The sequence below is a fragment of the Alligator mississippiensis genome, chromosome 7, assembly GCF_030867095.1.
Source record: "Alligator mississippiensis isolate rAllMis1 chromosome 7, rAllMis1, whole genome shotgun sequence".
NCBI classification, from domain to species: Eukaryota; Metazoa; Chordata; order Crocodylia; family Alligatoridae; genus Alligator; species Alligator mississippiensis.
Window position 1 is genome coordinate 10,799,045 of NC_081830.1, and position 16,901 is coordinate 10,815,945.

The 16,901-nt window shown below is 57.4% G+C and overlaps 2 protein-coding genes across 6 annotated transcripts; one reads left to right on the forward strand and one right to left on the reverse strand.

Annotated features, from left to right (window-relative positions):
* Window positions 1-271: 271 nt before the first annotated feature.
* LOC102558807 (antimicrobial peptide NK-lysin) lies at window positions 272-6,425 on the reverse strand. 4 transcript variants are annotated; one of them, XM_059730539.1, is made up of 7 exons: window positions 6,317-6,425; window positions 5,019-5,163; window positions 2,125-2,252; window positions 1,327-1,437; window positions 1,020-1,200; window positions 808-930; window positions 272-462 (listed from the first exon to the last, which is right to left on the reverse strand). In XM_059730539.1, exons 2-6 carry the CDS (start codon window positions 5,062-5,064, stop codon window positions 917-919), a joined length of 480 nt encoding a protein of 159 aa, XP_059586522.1. In that variant the 5' UTR covers window positions 5,065-5,163; window positions 6,317-6,425; the 3' UTR covers window positions 272-462; window positions 808-916. The 4 variants fall into 4 exon arrangements, with proteins under 4 accessions (XP_059586522.1, XP_059586521.1, XP_059586519.1 ...); XM_059730538.1 differs by having other exon boundaries at window positions 272-466; XM_059730536.1 differs by having other exon boundaries at window positions 272-485.
* A 168-nt stretch (window positions 6,426-6,593) lies between these two features.
* On the forward strand, window positions 6,594-15,508 carry POLD2 (DNA polymerase delta 2, accessory subunit). 2 transcript variants are annotated; one of them, XM_006275018.4, is made up of 11 exons: window positions 6,594-6,673; window positions 6,946-7,210; window positions 9,546-9,667; window positions 11,234-11,357; window positions 11,672-11,786; window positions 12,353-12,551; window positions 12,911-12,991; window positions 13,899-14,056; window positions 14,254-14,381; window positions 14,793-14,894; window positions 15,260-15,508. In XM_006275018.4, the coding sequence occupies exons 2-11, from the start codon at window positions 6,991-6,993 to the stop codon at window positions 15,415-15,417; spliced, it is 1,407 nt and encodes a 468-aa protein (XP_006275080.1). In that variant the 5' UTR covers window positions 6,594-6,673; window positions 6,946-6,990; the 3' UTR covers window positions 15,418-15,508. The 2 variants fall into 2 exon arrangements, with proteins under 2 accessions (XP_006275080.1, XP_014460865.1); XM_014605379.3 differs by lacking the exon at window positions 6,594-6,673 and adding an exon at window positions 6,680-6,786.
* Window positions 15,509-16,901: the final 1,393 nt, after the last annotated feature.

Below are 16,901 nucleotides of genomic sequence, written 5' to 3' on the forward strand. Positions count from 1 at the left end.
CAACGGGGAGGAAGGCAGGGTCTGTGACCAAAACTACAGCAATCATCCCAGCCGCAGGAGCTGTGGCTCTGCCATGGCACAGCTCCAAGCAGGCTCCTCTGTGTGCTGTGCCCAGCTGGCTGCAGGACAGTCCCTGGCACAGCCTTCATGCCCAGCTCCGGGGTGGTTGCAGTGCCTAGAGAGGGGCAGGGAAGGTGTGAAGAGGGTCGGGGGCTCTGCTGTGCTCAGTGACCCCATAAGAGCCCAGCAGGATACAGGCAGGAAGCCAGAGTTGCATTGCCTACGGTGCTTTATTGCTGAGGAAGCCAGAGGCAGGGGAAGGAGGGGCAGGTCCAGCTGGCGGCACCCCCCAGCCTCTCGCTGTGTTACCAGCTTCGGATGCAGCCTAGATAGTCAGTGAAGCTGCTGGAGACGGGTGATGCAAAGCACATGCTGCTGGCAGGGAGTTGTGCCAGGGTCCAGCTGCCTATGCGGGGAGACAGAGCCTGGTGTGGGGGAGACACCCAAGAGAGCCCATCAGCCTGCAGCCCACCCATGTCAAATCCTCCACCAAGCCCCTCTCTGCTGCCATGCCCCAGAGTTGCCCCCTCTCCTGGTCCCCTGTTCACCCATCCCTCAGCCAGTGCCAGTGTCCCACTGAGCCTAGGGAGCACATGCCCATGGGCAGATCCCTGCTGGGATGGCAATTGCCATGGATGCTGAGGCTGAAGACCCCTCCCACAGCCCCCAAGAAGCAGGCAGGGCCCAGGGCCAGCGACGGGTGTGTGTCCCTCTGTACCCAGCCTGGAGGAGCCAGGCGTTGCCTACCAAGCTGTCCAGTGTGATGCTTTGAGGCCTGCTCCAGCCGGCTCCACCAGGCAGTCTGCAGCAGCGTGGAGAGTGGGGAGCCAAGGCTGGGCATCCTTCGGGGAATGCATCAGCTCAGGTCATCTGTGAGGGAGAGCAAGGGGTTCACATCACAGCCAGGCTGTCCTGCCCTCCTCCTCCCTGTCCAGGGGCACCTGTGGGCACTCTCTCACCTAGCAGCTCCCTGGAGTCCGAGCAGAGCCCCAGGTCGGTGCAGGTGTCCTGGGGATCACTGCCATTCTGCAACGCGTCACTGATCTGGTCTTTGTATTTCCTCACCAGTGACTTGCATGGTCGGACCAGGCGCCTGCCCAATGCCTTGCACACTGTCTTTAGGGCCTTCTGAATGGTGTCCTGGGGGAGAGACACAGCCCAGATGTAAGCCACAGCCTTGCAAGTGTCTGGGGGGCATCCAGGGCTCCATTGCCTCCTCCCATTGGCCCCCGTTCCCTGCCTTAACCCCCCATGCCAGGATCTCACCTCGTCAGCATCCTCCCCCACCATGGACTGGAGCTGCTGCATCACTTTGGTGCAGATGGCGCACGGCTTCTTGCGCTTTGGAATTAGGGCTCCCTCCTCCAGCCGATCCCACTGTCAAGCAAAACCAAAGGACTCTCATGGCCTGAATCCCCCTCGGGGCCAGCGCTGGAGCTGACAGGCGAGTGCCCTCCCAAAGGGCTCAGGCCTAGTGGGTGGGATTAGGAGGAGAGAGCACGGGGTGGGGGGAGATGTGAGTGGAAGATGGCTGTAGCACAAGCCATTGTCTCACAGCTCCTTGGAGGTTGGCAGACAGGGGGAAGGGGACCTGATGTATCAACCTCCCTGCAGCCACCCTGATCTCCCCCCAGCCTCCTCCTGCCCCGCCTCGGGCCAGGGCTGGCCCAGATTCACTGCTGGAGCCCTGGGAGGGAGAGGGGGTGGTCTCCACTCTTCCTTCAGTCTCTGGTGGATGCGCCCATCTGGAGCCAGCAGCCCAGTCTGCACAGTCGTAGTGGTACCCCCGCTTTGGTCAGCACAGCAACGTGCAAGTGTGACAGCAGGATGGCTGGGTGTGAATGATAATGGCCCGGTGGCCCTGGCTGCACACGGACGATACTGAAGGGGGAAGGGGAGCTGCCACTGGGGAAAGGCCATTATCAGGACCACACAGGGTCAGACCATTGGACCACCCAGTACAGCATCCCACGGCAGCAAAACAGCAGGCGCTTTAGTGGCAGGGAGCTGGACGGAGCACATCTAAAGGGGTCACAGCCCTGCCACACGCTCATGAGCCCTCACCAGAACAGCGTCCCAGAAACTCAAGCAGAACTGCTCTTTCCGGCACTCAGTGGCTGTTTCTGCATCCTGGCACCAGTATGCCGGGCCCTGGAGGCATCTCTCGGGGACCTGGTCCAGCTGGGCTGATGCTGCCAAAGAAACAGGTAAATGGGAGCAGCCTGCAAGCTACTGAGGAAGCCCTCAAAGAAGGCACCCTCTGCTCCCCCGAGCTAGTGCCAAGCCACGTTTCAAGGTCCATTTGCATAGATGAGTCCCAGCTTCACAGATTTCTAGGGTCTGAAGGGACCTATTAGATCATCGAGTCCAACCCCCTGCTCTGGGCAGGAAGGAGCACTGTGGTCAAGTAACTCCAGCCAGGTGCTTGTCTAATCTCCTTTTGAACGCCGCCGAGGTAGGGGACAGCACCACCTCCCTTGGAAGCCCATTCCATATTTTGGCAACCCTCACAGTAAAGGATTTCTTCCTGATGTCCAACCTAAATCTATTCTCCTTCAGTTTATGGCCGTTGTTTCTAGTAACCCCGATGGATGCCCTGGTAAAGAGAGTATCCCCTATTTCCTGCTGACCACCCCGATGGGTTTGTAGATAACCACGAGATCACCTCTCAGCCTTCTCTTGTGAAGGCTGAAGAGATTCAGATCCCTCAATCTGTCTTCATAAGATCTTACCTGTAAGCCCTCAACCATACAAGAAGCCCTCCTCTGAACCCTTTCCAGGTTATCCACATCCCTCTTGAAGTCCAGCGCCCAAAACTGGATGCAGTACTTCAGCTGTGGCCAGACCAATGCTGCATAGAGGGGAAGTATCACCTCCCTAGACCTGCTGGTGATGCATCTGCTAATGCAGGAAAGAGTGCAGCTAACCTTACTTACTACCTCATCACATTGGCGACTCATGTTCATTTTTGTGTCAACTATGACTCCGAGACCCCTTCCCACTGCTGTGCCACTTAGACTGGTACTTCCCAGTCTATAGGTGTATTGGTGATTCTTTCTCCCCAGGTGCAGCACTTTGCACTTATCTTTGTTAAATTGCATCCTATTCTGATCCACCCACTTCCCCAGTCTATCTAAATCTGCCTGAATTTGCTCCCTATCCTCTAGTGTGTTTACTATAGCCTATAGCTTGGTGTCTGTGAATTTGGACAGAGTGCTTTTTACACCCTCATCCAAATCACTGATGAAAATATTGAACAGTACTGGTCCAAGGACAAAGCCTTGGGAGACACCACTGCCCACATTTGTCCAGGTACAAACTGACCCATCCAGCACCACTCTCTGGGTGCATCCCATAAGCCAGTTTTCCACCCACTTGACTGTGAAAAAATCCTCATCACAGCTACTTAGTTTACTTGTAAGAATTGGGTGCGACACTATCGAAAGCCTTTTTAAAATCCAAGTAAATAACATCTACCTCTACTCCTGCAACTAAGCACTTTGTGATCTGGTCATACAAAGAGACCAGGTTAATCAGGCAGGATCTGCCCACTATAAACCATGCTGGTTGCCCCTTAACATTGTATTACCTGCTGGCCCCCCACAAATATGATCCTTTATGATTTTTTCTAAGGTCTTGCCAAGAATAGAGGTGAGCCTAATTGGCCTATAATTACCTGGATCCTCCTTCCTCCCCTTCTTGAAAATAGGGACTACATTGGCCCTTTTCTAGTCATCTGGGATCTGTCCCGAGTGCCACAAGCACTCAAACAGTTGCGCCAGTGGTTCCGCTATGACACCGGCCAATTCCTTTAGTACCCTTGGGTGAAGATCATTGTGGCCTGCCGACTTAAATACATCCAGCCCCTCCCAGTGCCCTTTCACTAGGTCAGCGCTAACCACTGATAGATTGGTATCTCTCTCAAGCCAAACTAAAGTCTCATTGGAAGGTGTGTTTGTATCTGTGTCCAGGAACACAGATGCAAATAAATCATTTAAGAGCTCAGCTTTGTTCATCCTCTGTTACAAGTTGCCCTAGTCCATCCTATAGCAGTCCTATATTACCCTGCGCCACCTTCTTGCTCCCTATGTACTCAAAGAAGGACTTTTTGTTACTCTTAATCTTTGTTGCCAGCCTGAGTAATGTTTCTGCTTTGGCCTTCCTCACTGCTTCCCTGCAAGCGCGAGCCAAGCAGGTATACTCCTCCTTGGTGGCTGTGCCCTGCTTCCACAGAGGGGACTTTGTAAGCACTGGCCGCCACCTCCTGTCCAGTCCCTCCGGACCAGCGGTTCTCAACCATTTCAGACTCAAGGTCCCCTAGGACAATGCCAGCTCAAAGCTACGGCTTATATTTGCACCGTGGGCAAATCCCAGAGCGACTCTTCTGCTGCAAAGCGCTCAGCAGGACACACCAGGTCAGGATGGTGTTGACGCTCTGGATGCATTCGGAAATTTCTGGAATTCGTTTGTGAATTGGGTGTAGGTGTTTGCACACCTGACCGTGCCAATACTACAAGGCACCCTTAAGATCTTTCTGCACCCTGGGTAACTGGGCACCCTGGATGAAAACCACTGGTGCAGCCCCTAACAGGCACCGTGCTGGTCTAGTGCAGGCTGGAGGAGTGGAAGGAACTGGAGTCCCCCCCAGTGTGAATGCTGAGCCCTGGCCTGGCCGGCGCCAAGGCACGTTATGGTTCTGTATCAAACCAGTTGTGATCCCACTGCCCAGCCTGGCAGGCTCCAGGACTGGTCGTGCCCAGTGCCCGATAAAGGAGGGCTGCAGTACTCGTGCCCTTCTCTTTCCCCAAAAGAGCAGTAGGGGCACATTTCAGTTCTCAGCTCAGCTCAAGCCCCTTGTGGCACCTGCCTGGCTCCCCACAATGGCCTGACACTGGGGTCACATCTCTGGGGGAGACAGAAAAGCAGCCCCTCTCCGCCTCCCTGCCCTCACTTCTTACCTGTGGCCACAGCAAGGACCAAGGGGATGATCAGTGCCAAAGCCATTGGTGCGTCTCTGCCCTGCCACTGGTGGGGCACTCTCCCTTGCTGCCTTTATAGCCCCAGGTGGGAGGCAGGGGGGTCCAGCTGGGCCAGTCAGAGCCTCTGAAAAGCAGAGAGCCCCTAAAATGGTGTGTTTGAAGCTCATGGGGCTTTCCCCTCCCCTTCCTTCCTGGCCGGCCTCACACCTCTCCGCTGGGGAGCTCACCACAGATGAGAACAAAGACCCGGTGTGAGGGGGGAGAACGTAGCAGACGAGTTGCTGGGGGTGGGGTGGGGTGGGGTGGGGGGAGACAGCCTGGCATGGAGGAGGCTGCTCTCTTAATGTCTGGGCCATGGTGCACAAAGGAGAGAGCAAGATCCTAGTGCACATCAGCCCCTCTGTCCAGGGTGCAGGGGCGCTGATGCTGGGGGAGAGGATATGCCCAGTTAACAAACCATTTCTCATCCTTGGAGCCCACAGCCCCCTCTACCCAGCCTGCGTGAGTCACCAAGGCCCCCCGCGGGGACCACAGCTCAGCCCCAGGCGGCTGGGAAACTTTGCAGAGCATCGAGGTGTGTTTTCCTGGGTGGCTTGCAGGCAAGGGGCGCACCAAACCTGTCACGTCTCTGCAGCCTGCCGCTCTCGTGGGGCTGGGGCAGGCGGGCGGGGGCGGCGTGAGCAACCCAGTGACACAATGCAGGACGATGGCTTCTCCGTCACACCCAGCAAGGCCAGCACTAGCCGTGGAGGCCTGGGGCCGCCATGACATGCATCCCTAGGGCCAGGGGCTACGTTCACGCCTGTCGCTGCTACATCCAGGAACCCCCTGGCTGGTCTGTCCCTTTCACCCCCTCTCCTATGGCTTGAGCATAGGGGTTGGCAGAGGGCCGAGGGCCACTCAGGGCAGCGTAGTCAGCTCCCAGCTCCTGGCCGGGGACGTGGGCCCCCCACAAGGCTTGGTTTCCTCCTGCACGACGCGCCACGCAGCTGAAACCCCTCAGGATGCAAGGCCTGCGGCTTCCCAGGCCTCAGCTCCTTCCTTCACCAGCCCCTCCACCAGCCAGGCGCACCCGGGCTGCTGAGGGGGCTGGGAGCCGGCTGGGCGTCGCCGGCTGGCCCTGGCGAGGCGCGGGTCCCGCGGCAGAGCCCTGCCCAACCCGCGCCCTGGTCTCTCTGGAGAAGACCTGAAGCCCCTCGGCTTCCCGCGGCCCCTTCCCAGGGAGGATTGATGCACGGGCGGGCCCAGGCCTATCGCTGCCAATCAGGGCCCGGGACCTGGCAGCTGCAGGCCGGCGTCCTGCTGCCCCGGGCGGGGGTCGCGGTGACGCGCGGACCGGACCCGGCTCCACGTGCTGCGGGACCCGCCCCTGGAAAGGGGGAGGTGCACACGCCCGTGGGACCACGCCCTGGAAGCCCCGCCCACTTCCGGGAAGGCCCCGCCCCGCAGCTACGGTCCCTGCTCGGGAGGGCACGCCCCCTTCCCGGAAGCGGCGGCAGCTGCGGATAAACCACGCCCCTTCCCGGTAGCCCCGCCCCCGGCGCGGCATCCCCGGCGGCTGGTTTCCCGGGAAACGACCCCGCCGCTCCCGGGGATGCTTCCTCGTCACTTCCGGCTGGGCGGGCTGCTTCCGGGTGAGGCCTTGGCGCCTTTTCGAACCACTCATGGGGCTGGGGCTCGCTGGCGGCGGCCGGCCGGCCACAGCCCTGACCTCTGACCCCTGACCCCGCCAGGCCAATCGGGTCCTGTACGTGCCCCCTGGCCCCGATCCGGGAGCACGGGGCTGGGCTGGGGGTGAGGGGCACCCCGCTGTGGGGTGCGGGCACACGGGGCGGGGAGCAGGATGCAGGGTGAGGGGCGATGCCGTAGCCACAGCAACACACTGGAGCTTTATTTCTTGCCCTAGGCAGAGCATTGTGGACCCAGCCAGGAGCCAGCCCCAGCCCTGGCCATGTTCTCCGAGCAGGCGGCCCCCACGGCGCAGGGGCTGCTGGCCCCCCCCTCGGCCGAGCCCTCCACCTTCGCCAGGGCACCGGTCTCCACCTACACCGACTGCACCGAGCCCTTCCGGCTGGGTCAGCGCAGCTTCAGCCGCCAGTACGCCCACATCTACGCCACCCGCCTCATCCAGATGCGGCCCATGCTGGAGGAGCGGGCCCAGCACAAATGGGGTGAGTCCGCATCTCCGCTCTCCCGGCCGCTGGGCAGCGACCCCTGCCCTGGGAGCCTGCGGGTCTGTCTCTGCCGGCGTCCGGTGTGCCAGGCCAGCCGGGGAACCTGTCATGAACCCTGATAGCCTGGAGCTGCATCTTCTTTCCTGCTGAAGGACTGAAGACCTCTCCCGTCTTTCAAGCCCGCAGAAAGGCACCTGAGCCCCCCGGGGATCTTGGCATTCTCCAGGCGATGCGCTGCCAGCCGAATTCCTGCCCGGACCAGGCTTCTTCCGTGCCAGGGACCCCAGAGGCTGGGCAGTGCCGCCATCAGCGCTGTGGGGAGATGCCTGCAGCTGCCAGGCACTGACTCTGCTCTGGTCCGTGGCAGGGACACAAGCCTGGGTTTGTTGTGGTCACAAAGGTGCCATTCAAGTCCGAGACGGGCACTCGGGAGCGAGGGAATAGCAGATGTGGGTCAGGCCCTGGCAAAGCGCACGGAGTCTCAACACAGGGAGCCTCTCAAAGGCAGGTTTCCATGAGAACACCTCATAGCTGCAGGTGCAGCTGGTGCCTGTTCTCTGTTACGCCGTATGAAGCAACTCCTGAGCTGACACCAGACCCAGGAGCTGAAGATCAACGGCTCATTGCCTGACACTGGAGCCTTGTTCAGGCCACGCTGCGGCTCCCTTGTAGCTATAAGACTGGGGTAAACATCAGCCGAGAATGTCACAGGGGCCTCTGTGGTTTCCTCCTCCCTTGGGGGTTTAGCTTCACCTTTCTCATTGCAGCCCTGTGTCCTGCTGCTGTAGGCTAAGTGAGGTGGTATAGGAGTCTCATAAGGCACAGGCTGGATGATGCCTTCAGGGTGATGCTGTTGCCGCTGGTTCTTTGCTGTGTAATGTGTGGTGGTTTTCCAACAATTCCCATCTCCTGGGGGCAGATGCTGATGTGAAGATCTGAGCTCACAGGAATCCCCGGCTCTAAGCCTGGTCATTAATGTTCCCTTCTGACCTTAGTACCTCTGTCAGTGACGTTTCCCCCTTTCTTGTTACGGGGTTGTATGGGCAGGGGACAAATAGCCTGTGATCTGGGAGCCTCTGGGCAGGCCTCTATAGTTAGGGGAATCTCCCTCTCTGGCTTCCCTGCTGAGATGGCTGTCCGGTGCCAGGGACCATGTCTTCTAGCCTGACCAGTGCCATCTGAACCAACAACAGCCCTTAGGGGTGCAGGGAAGCAGCAGCCTCCCAAGATCAGCCTGTGTCTTTTGTCAGGCTCCTGTGTTGAGGTCTGCCCAGAGATCCTGTCTGGGGGGAGTCAGCTTTTAATGGGCATGAATCCAAATGCCGGTGCCTTCACCTCTCTCTGGTGCAGTGCCCTTGGCTGTCACGAGAGGGCACCATCTCCTCTGACAGGGAAAAGCCTGTAAATCCATAGTTTCCCAGGCCAGAAGGGCCTGTTGCAATGATTATATCCTGTCCCAGGCCCAGCTCTGGGGCACCCAGCTCTGTCTGACAGGCCCTAGGGACAGGGGTGTCCCCAGGTGAGGTGCACTGGGGGCTGATCCCCCTAACTCCTGCAGACTAGACTGTATATGGCTGAGGTGTTTGTGCCCAAGGCTGGGATGGGGCAGCTCTCTGCCCTGGGATGCACTGGAGCAGGCGCTCGCTCCAGGGTGGCTCGAAGGAGCACACAGGCCCCCCTCCCAACAAGGAGCACAGGTGAAAAGACATTTTGCTTCTGGCGCATCCCAGCTGGCTGCCCTGCTACCTCCCAGCTCTCTCGGCTCGTCGGCTTTACTAGCTCAGTATTGCAGGTCTGCCCTTCAGGGCTTCCTGCCTGCTGCGCCTTCTCTTTGGGGACCTGGGTGCTCTGGGCCTTTCCCAGATGTCATCAGAGGCTCTTCATAAGGAGATGAGAACTCACCAGAGCCCATGGTGGGGAATCTGGGCAGTGGGAGATGCTGCCTGTCTGGGCTAAGATCTCTCCTGGGTTTTGAGGCAGAGTGAGCCGTGTTGGCCTGAGGGTCCCCTTCCCAAGCCCGTGAGAGGTATTGCCGTAGTTGAGTGGGTCCTGGCACATCCTGGGGAGGCAGCTGCTGCAGATCAGAGCTTGCTGGTAGCTTGGCTCTCCTTGTCCTGTTCAGCTGGTGCCAGCCTGTTCTGCCTCGGTCCATTTCCTGCAGCACCTCATGGCTCCCCTTGGCATTTTGGGTTCTTTTCCCTGGAGATGTCACTGACCCCCTGGCTGGGGTTGTCTCCTCCAGGGCTGCCATTACCACGTTCTTGTCCCTCAGGTAACCAAATGGTGCTGAGAGATTGAGAGATTGAGTTGTCTCTTCCTTTCCCCCTCACAGGCAGCGGCATCACCATGAGGAAGCTGTGTGAGCTGCAAGCTGGGGAGAAGTGCTGTGTGGTGGGAACCCTCTTCAAGTCCATGCAGCTGCAGCCCTCCATCTTGCGAGAGATCAGCGAGGAGGTAATGGCTGGATGGCATTGCCGGAGGGTATTCAGAGGTATGACTGGCACCAGCATGGCCCAGAAGCATGTTTCTGAGAAACATTCCATTGAGTTCTCAGCTTCTCAAGCACCTTATCTCCTGTCTGCTCTTAGCACAGGGGACAGGGAGGAGCAGAATGCATTCAGAGCTGCTCTGGATTTGTCCCCTCATTCAGGGAATCTGGACACATCCCTTCTCTCTCTGAAAGCTCTGCACTGGCTGCTACCACCCTAATGCCCTGCTCCCACTGGTCCAAAGAGAACAGAGGACCTGGGGCTCAATTAGCCTGTTTGTTTAGCAGCACAGAAGGAAATGCTTTAAACAAGGACATGACTGTCAAGACACACATCCTGTCAGGGTACAGAGGGGACCTCTTACCCCAAGAGTCCCTTTTTTTAGAGTCTTTGACCCTTTGCACATGCTCCTAAGTGTGTCGTTGGTGTGTTGTTGAGGCTGACTCTGTCTGACCTGGTGTCTCTGAGGGCCCTGTGCCAGCTGTGCTGGGATCTCGTAGGCCTCCCTCTCACAACAGACCTGTGCACCCCTTGCTTTTCCTCTGACTGGAATTGGCTCCTTTCCCGTCAGGTGCTTGTGACTGGTTGTATTCAATATCCTCAAGCTGCATTCCTTCAGTGGCTCTTTAGCCATCGGACTTAGTTCAGCTGGGAGAAAGGTTATTACACCACCAACAGATCTACACATGTGTGTCTTACCTGGCATCCTAGCGAGGTCTGGGCCTCCTCTGGGCCTTGTCCACCCAATTGTAGAGCCCTGTGGGGATAGGACTGGGGTCTGTGTGCCTTTTAAATCCTTACACCTTTGATGGACTCACCAAACAGTCAGCACCGGGCTGCCAGCAGATGCCTGCTATGGGAGGATAGTCCTGGGATGCTGTCCCATAGACCAGTGAACTCCCTTGGTGCATTAAATCTGTGCCGTGCATCTGGTGTCCAATCACAGACCAAACGCCCAGAATGCGCTGGGTTCATCAACCTGTGGATAGTGCTAGCTCCTTTAAAATAACCCAGTCTCTTCCTCAGCCTCCCGGGGAAGCCAGGTCTGAGCAAGGCGAGAATTGCGAGGGAATAAAATTAGCACTGTCTCAGCCAGGCCCCATTCAAACAGAGCCACGCTCTTGCCTGGGCAATAATTGCAAGCACATTTGCAGGGAGTGTCCAGTAAAAGATTGCTGGTGGGGGAGGGGCTAGGGGGATGCTGAGCAGATGAGTAACTTCCTCCGGGGGTAGGGAGCCAAGTCATGTTTGCATGTTCTCTGCACCGCAGGGAACAGTGAGGGGAAAAACAACTGAGGGGAGGAACTGTGGGGAGCAAAGGCCCGGGAAAGCCCCTCTCATGCAAAACTGTACCATTGGAAGAGAGGGTGGTTGCATAGAGCAGGCAGCTACAAATGCAGGCCCCGGGGGGCTCGTCAGATGTCTCTGTCCAGCCATGTGTGCCTCGCCCTGGAAGCTCTGGGGCAGTGTGGGAAGAAAGGCAGCCTTGGACAGTTCCACACTCTAACTGACACCTGCCCTGTCTCTGCAGCACAACCTTTTGCCCCAGCCACCTTGCACCAAGTACATCCATCAGTCTGACGAGCTCATCTTGGAAGATGAGCTGCAACGGATCAAGCTGGAGGGAACCATTGATGTTCAGAAGCTGGTGACAGGTATGGGTGGCTGTGGTGTGGGAGACAAGGGTGCTTTTGCGACAAGGTCCCAGTAGCTTGGGGCCAGGGCAGTTGGTGCATGTTGGGGACAGGCTAGCACTGGCTGCCCTGGCTGAGTCAGCACAACCCTCGGAGCTGTGCAGGCGTTGGGCAGTTGGTAGCATGAGGAGGGAGAGTGCCATTGCTTATATCTAGTGCTCCTATGAGAGCAGAGCACCTGGCAGTGATCCGGGCAGGCCAAGGGAAGCAGAGGGCACCGTTATGGGGCGGGTACCAGCATAACAATGTCTTCTCTCTCGGGCTGTGCCTCGCAGGTACCATCCTCGCCATCTACGGCTCAGAGAAGGACAATGGCAAGTTCCTGGTAGAAGACCACTGCTTTGCTGACCTGCCCCGGCAGCTGCCCATGCGTGGGCCCAGCACCAACCAGTGAGCCTCCTCACTCTGGACACCCTGTGGGCAGGGAGGGCTGGGGCTGTCTCCAGCCTTTTCCTCTTCCTGGAGCTTGGTTGGATTTGTGCCTTGAAGCAGGGGCTGTATGGGGGGTGCTGGTGGCTCACTGCCTCTATAGAGACATATGGGCCCAACATGACCTTAAGGAACAGGCCTGCATACCTCCAAGCCAAGGCAGGAAGGAAATGCTGTGGGTTGAAATAAACCCGTGCTGGTGAGCGGTCAGTGTAGATGGGGCCTTGCCCTCTACCCTCCAAGATGCCCGTTGCTAGGAATGATGCTGGCAGCTTTTGCAGACTTGGTGTGCCACAACATGGCAGCTTGTGGCACCACTGGGGGCTGACCCAGGCTGTCCCCCAGCTGGGCTGAGTGGCTGATAGCTTCCCCCTCCTTCCTTTCCTGCCTTACCCTGAAATGGCAGCTGGAGGTTTCTCTCTGGTCCCCTTGCAGAGTCAATCATGGGGTGCAGTGCACCATGTGCCTGAGGGGTTGGTGCTCATGGGGCGCAGCACTCACAGCCCGCCTTTCATCCCCTTCCTCAGCTTTGTCCTGCTGGTGTCAGGCCTGGGGCTGGGCAGTGGGAGTGGCGAAAGCCTCCTGAGCATGCAGCTGCTGGTGGATGTGGTCACAGGGCAGCTGGGGGCTGAGGGTGAGCAGAGCAGTGCAGCCCAGATCACCCGCGTCATCCTCGCCGGCAACTTGCTCAGCCAGAGCACCCAGAACAGGGACACCATCAACAAGGTATGGGCCGGGCACTGGCCTCTGGCTGTGGGAGAATCAGTTGGGCGAGGCAAACTGTGAAGGCAGCCTGGGGGGATGTGGGCTTGGCGCTGTCCTGTGTGCTGAGGGCAGGCAGATGCTGTGGCTTTTGGATGTCTCCCATGTCCTGTGTCATACTCTGGAGGCCCCGAGGCAAGGTTAGAGGGCAGGTGATGCATAAACAGTGAGATTGGGAAGCCACTGAGGTACACACTGTCCCCTCGCATGCCTACAGCCTAGACTGGAGGGAGCCTTCCAAGAGGTCTGCTCCTTGCTCCCCTGGCACATGCACTTTCTGGGGCAGTTTCCTCACTCACAGTGGTCTCTGCTCTCCCTTGTAGGCAAAGTACCTCACCAAGAAGACGCAGGCGGCCAGCGTGGAGGCTGTGAAGATGCTGGATGAGATCTTGCTGCAGCTCTGTGTGAGTTGGGGCAGGCAGCTGGGAGAGCTTGGCTGGCCATGGAGATGGGGAGCCAGGTCTCCTTGTGTGAAGGTGGCGGAAGGGGCTGGAAGGAATCAGTCCTCCCTAGAGCAGGAGCCAGGCTAAGGGGTTGCAAGGGCTCAGTGCCCCTGGAGGGCAGGGGTGCTGGGCAAAGGGGGCCTGTTTGTGCAGTAGAGGAGGGGAGAAGGGCGTAGGAAGGGATGGGGGTGGGAACCATCACTCCTGACCAGTAACACTGATCAAAAACTTTTCCTCATATGTGTTTTTTCACTGAATTGATGCTGGCTTCATCAACACACAAACAGTATTTTTCAAGAGAAGGTGCTTCGACCAAAGTTTCCACAGGGGGGAGCAGTTTTTAACAGAAGCACTTTTCATTCCAGGATTTTTCCCTTTGAATTTCCTTTGAAGGCCCCTTTAGAGCTGTATTGTGGGGGCTCCCCTTTGCCTCTGTTTCTCTCTTGACCCCTCTGCATAGACACACTGGACACCATACGTGTCACCTTTCTGCTTCTGACAGCATTGCTGGGATGTTTTACCTGGTCTTTTAATGTCCTTCTGGGCGCCTGGACCAGTCTCCTGTTCTCCAAGAGTCCCTCCACTGCAATGAAACAGCTTTACACTAGGTTCCATGTGTCACGTGCTGGTGATTTCCACTGGGGTAGCCGCAGTAATCGAACCCATCAGTCGCTGAGGCAGCGTGTTGGGAAGTAATAAATAGAACAACAAAATCAATTCCCTTTCGGCTTCTGCCCACCCCACAAACTGAAGCTTTTTGGGGCTTTTGTTTAAGGGGAATTTTAACTGTTTGTTTTCACACTGGGACCCAAACGTGCCCTGAACATGTTAACACCATGGCATGGCTCTGCCTCTTCTCTGCTTGCAGACATCTGTGCCCGTGGACGTGATGCCTGGCGAGTTTGACCCAACTAACTACACACTGCCCCAGCAGCCGCTGCATCGCTGCATGCTGCCCCTGGCCAGCACCTACTCTACCCTGCAGCTAGTCACCAACCCCTACCAGGCTGAGATCGACGGGGTCAGGTAATCCCTGGCAACTGCAGGGCGGAGGGAAGCCAGTGAGATCCCTGCCAGGGGTTTGGGAAAGAGCTTGGTCTGGTGAGGGGCTGTCCCTGGGCAGGTCAAGGCTGGGCTGGGTAGGGCCAGGCAGAACAGGATGGGTACCTGGTAGGTGCAGAGGGGCTGCAAGCAGCCTGGTTTCCTCCTGATTCTCGCTCTAGGTTTCTGGGGACATCCGGCCAGAACATCAGCGACATCTTCAAGTACAGCAGTATGGACGACTACCTGGAGATACTCGAGTGGACACTGTGTGTGGGACATATCAGCCCCACAGCGCCAGACACTCTTGGTAGGTGGGGAAGGAGCCCTCTGGGGCTTGCCTTGGGGCATCTCCATATAGGGCTGGATCAGGCAGGAGCTACCAGGGCTACACATCCCTGCCTTTGTGGGGCTGTGGTGGCTGCTGGCAGGCTGTGTACCCCACGCTGAGGACTGCCGTGCAGCAGGGTAGTTGCCACAGGAGTGGCTCAGCCTCTGAGTTTCAGACTCAGCCCTGCTTACTGGCACAGGAAAGCTAGGACGGCTTTGTGCATGCACCCACGCCCCACTGGGCTCCAGAGGGGTCTCTCATGACAGCATGACTCCTTGCCCCTCTGCTGTCGTACCGCTGGATGTGGGCCTGTGAAGGGCACGTGGGGCATACTTGGGTGGTGGGGAACAGGGCATGTTCCTGGCTCCAAGCCCTCTCCTGGCCTCGCAGGCTGCTACCCCTTCTACAAGTCAGACCCCTTCATCTTCACCGACTGCCCTCACGTCTATTTCTGCGGGAACGCGCCACTCTTCAGTTCCAAGCTGCTCAAAGGTGAGACTTGAAGGCCTCTGGCCAGGGGTGGGGACAGAGGGAGGGCCTGGTGGAGAGGGCTCTGGCTGGGTATGGCAGAGCCCCCCTGGGTTTGGGCCCAGAGAGCTGTCTAGGTGCTCAGGTCTCCTTCCTTGTGTATAGAGGCAGGTGCTTGTCCCAGGCAGAAGAAATCAAATTGAAAAGTGACCATGGGGCTGCTGCAGAGCCATGCTGCTGATTTCCCCCAGCTGTCACTGTGTCCCTTGCCTTGCTGTAGAGTGTAGCACTGCCCTCCATACCCAGGGGAGGGGGTTGTGGTGGGGTTCAGCTCCAGTCGGTGCCCCACGAAGCTGCCCAGTTAATCTCTTGCCCCCGATGCCTCGCAGGAAGAGATGGGCAGCAAGTGCTGCTGGTGACGGTTCCAGACTTCAGTGCAACTCAGACTGCCTGCCTCATCAACCTGTGTGACCTCAGCTGCCAGCCTGTCAGCTTCTCTGGCTTCAGCGCTGATGAGGATGAGGGTGACATGGAGATAGGACACTGAACAGGTCCCACCGCTAATGGACCTTAATTAAAGCCTCCCAGTCCCTCCTGCAGCCTGTAGCTATGCAGGGAGGGGTAGGGACTGACCTCTGGCCCACATGTGTCTTGATCTCTGAGCTGAATGGGGATGGTGCTGGTTGCCCATGTAGGAATAGAGAAGTAGGACTGGAAGGGACCTCTAGAGGTTATGTATCCCAGCCCTTTGCCTGAGGCAGTATTATCTCTATCCAAACCAACCCAGACAAATCCATTATCTCATCTCTTTGTACAATGACTGTCAACCCTGACACAGCACAAGACAATGCTCTGACTTGCCACAGGGAAAGCAGGGGAACCACAGCATCCAGTGTCCTGCTTCCATAAAAAGGTTGTTAATATATGATCGAGAAATCCCAGCTAGAGGCCCTGCCCTCTGCTACACAGGAAGGTAACCTCCTCACCTCTCTGGTCCAAACCAGTCTGACCAGGGAATAAATTTCTTCCTGATCCCAAAAATGACTATAATGTCCATGGGGTATATCTGTCCCTCTCTGCCACAGCTAGTCCTCCTGACCTGGGCTGGCTTTGGGCCAAGGGGGGAAGCTGGGGCTCTGACATGCCATGCTGGTGAGGACCTAGGGCCATGGGAATCCAGCTTCACTCCTATGGGACCCAGATCCCAGCCCCACCAGCCAGGCTCTTGTTCAACATCTTCATTAATGATGTGGACATTGGAGTCAGAAGCGGACTGGCTAAGTTCGCCAATGATACCAAACTCTGGGGTAAAGCATCCACACTTGAGGACAGGAGGGTGATCCAGGCTGACCTTGACGCTCAGGAAATGGGTGGATGAGAACCTGATGGTGTTTAACACCGAAAAAAGCAAGGTTCTCCACCTTGGGAGGAAAAACCTGCAGCATCCTTATAGGCTTGGCAGTGGTATGCTGGCTAGCACTACGAATGAAAAGGACTTGGGGGTCATGACTGACCACAAGATGAACATGAACCTTCAATGTGATGCTGTGGCTAGTAAGTGAGCAAAACGCTGGCTTGCATCCATAGATGCTTCTCAAGTAAATCCCGGGATGTCATTCTCCCATTGTACTCAGCCTTGGTGAGGATGCAGCTGGAGTACTGGGTCCAGTTTTGGGCTCCACAATTCAAAAAGGATGTGGAGAAGCTTGAGAGAGTCCAAAGAGCCACACGCATGATCAGAGGTCAGGAAAATACTTTATGACGACAGGTTGAGAGCTATGGGGCTCTAGCCTGGAAAAGTTCAGGCTCGGGGGTGATCTGGTGGCCACCTATAAGTTTATCAGGGGTGTTCATGAGGATCTGGGGGAACGATTGTTCACCAGAGCGCCCCAAGGGATGACAAGGTCAAACGGTCATAAACTCCAGCAAGACAGTTTCAGGCTGGACATAAGGAAGAATTTCTTTACGGTCCGAGCCCCCAAGGTCTGGAATAGCCTGCCATCAGAGGTGGTTCAAGCACCCACTTTGAAC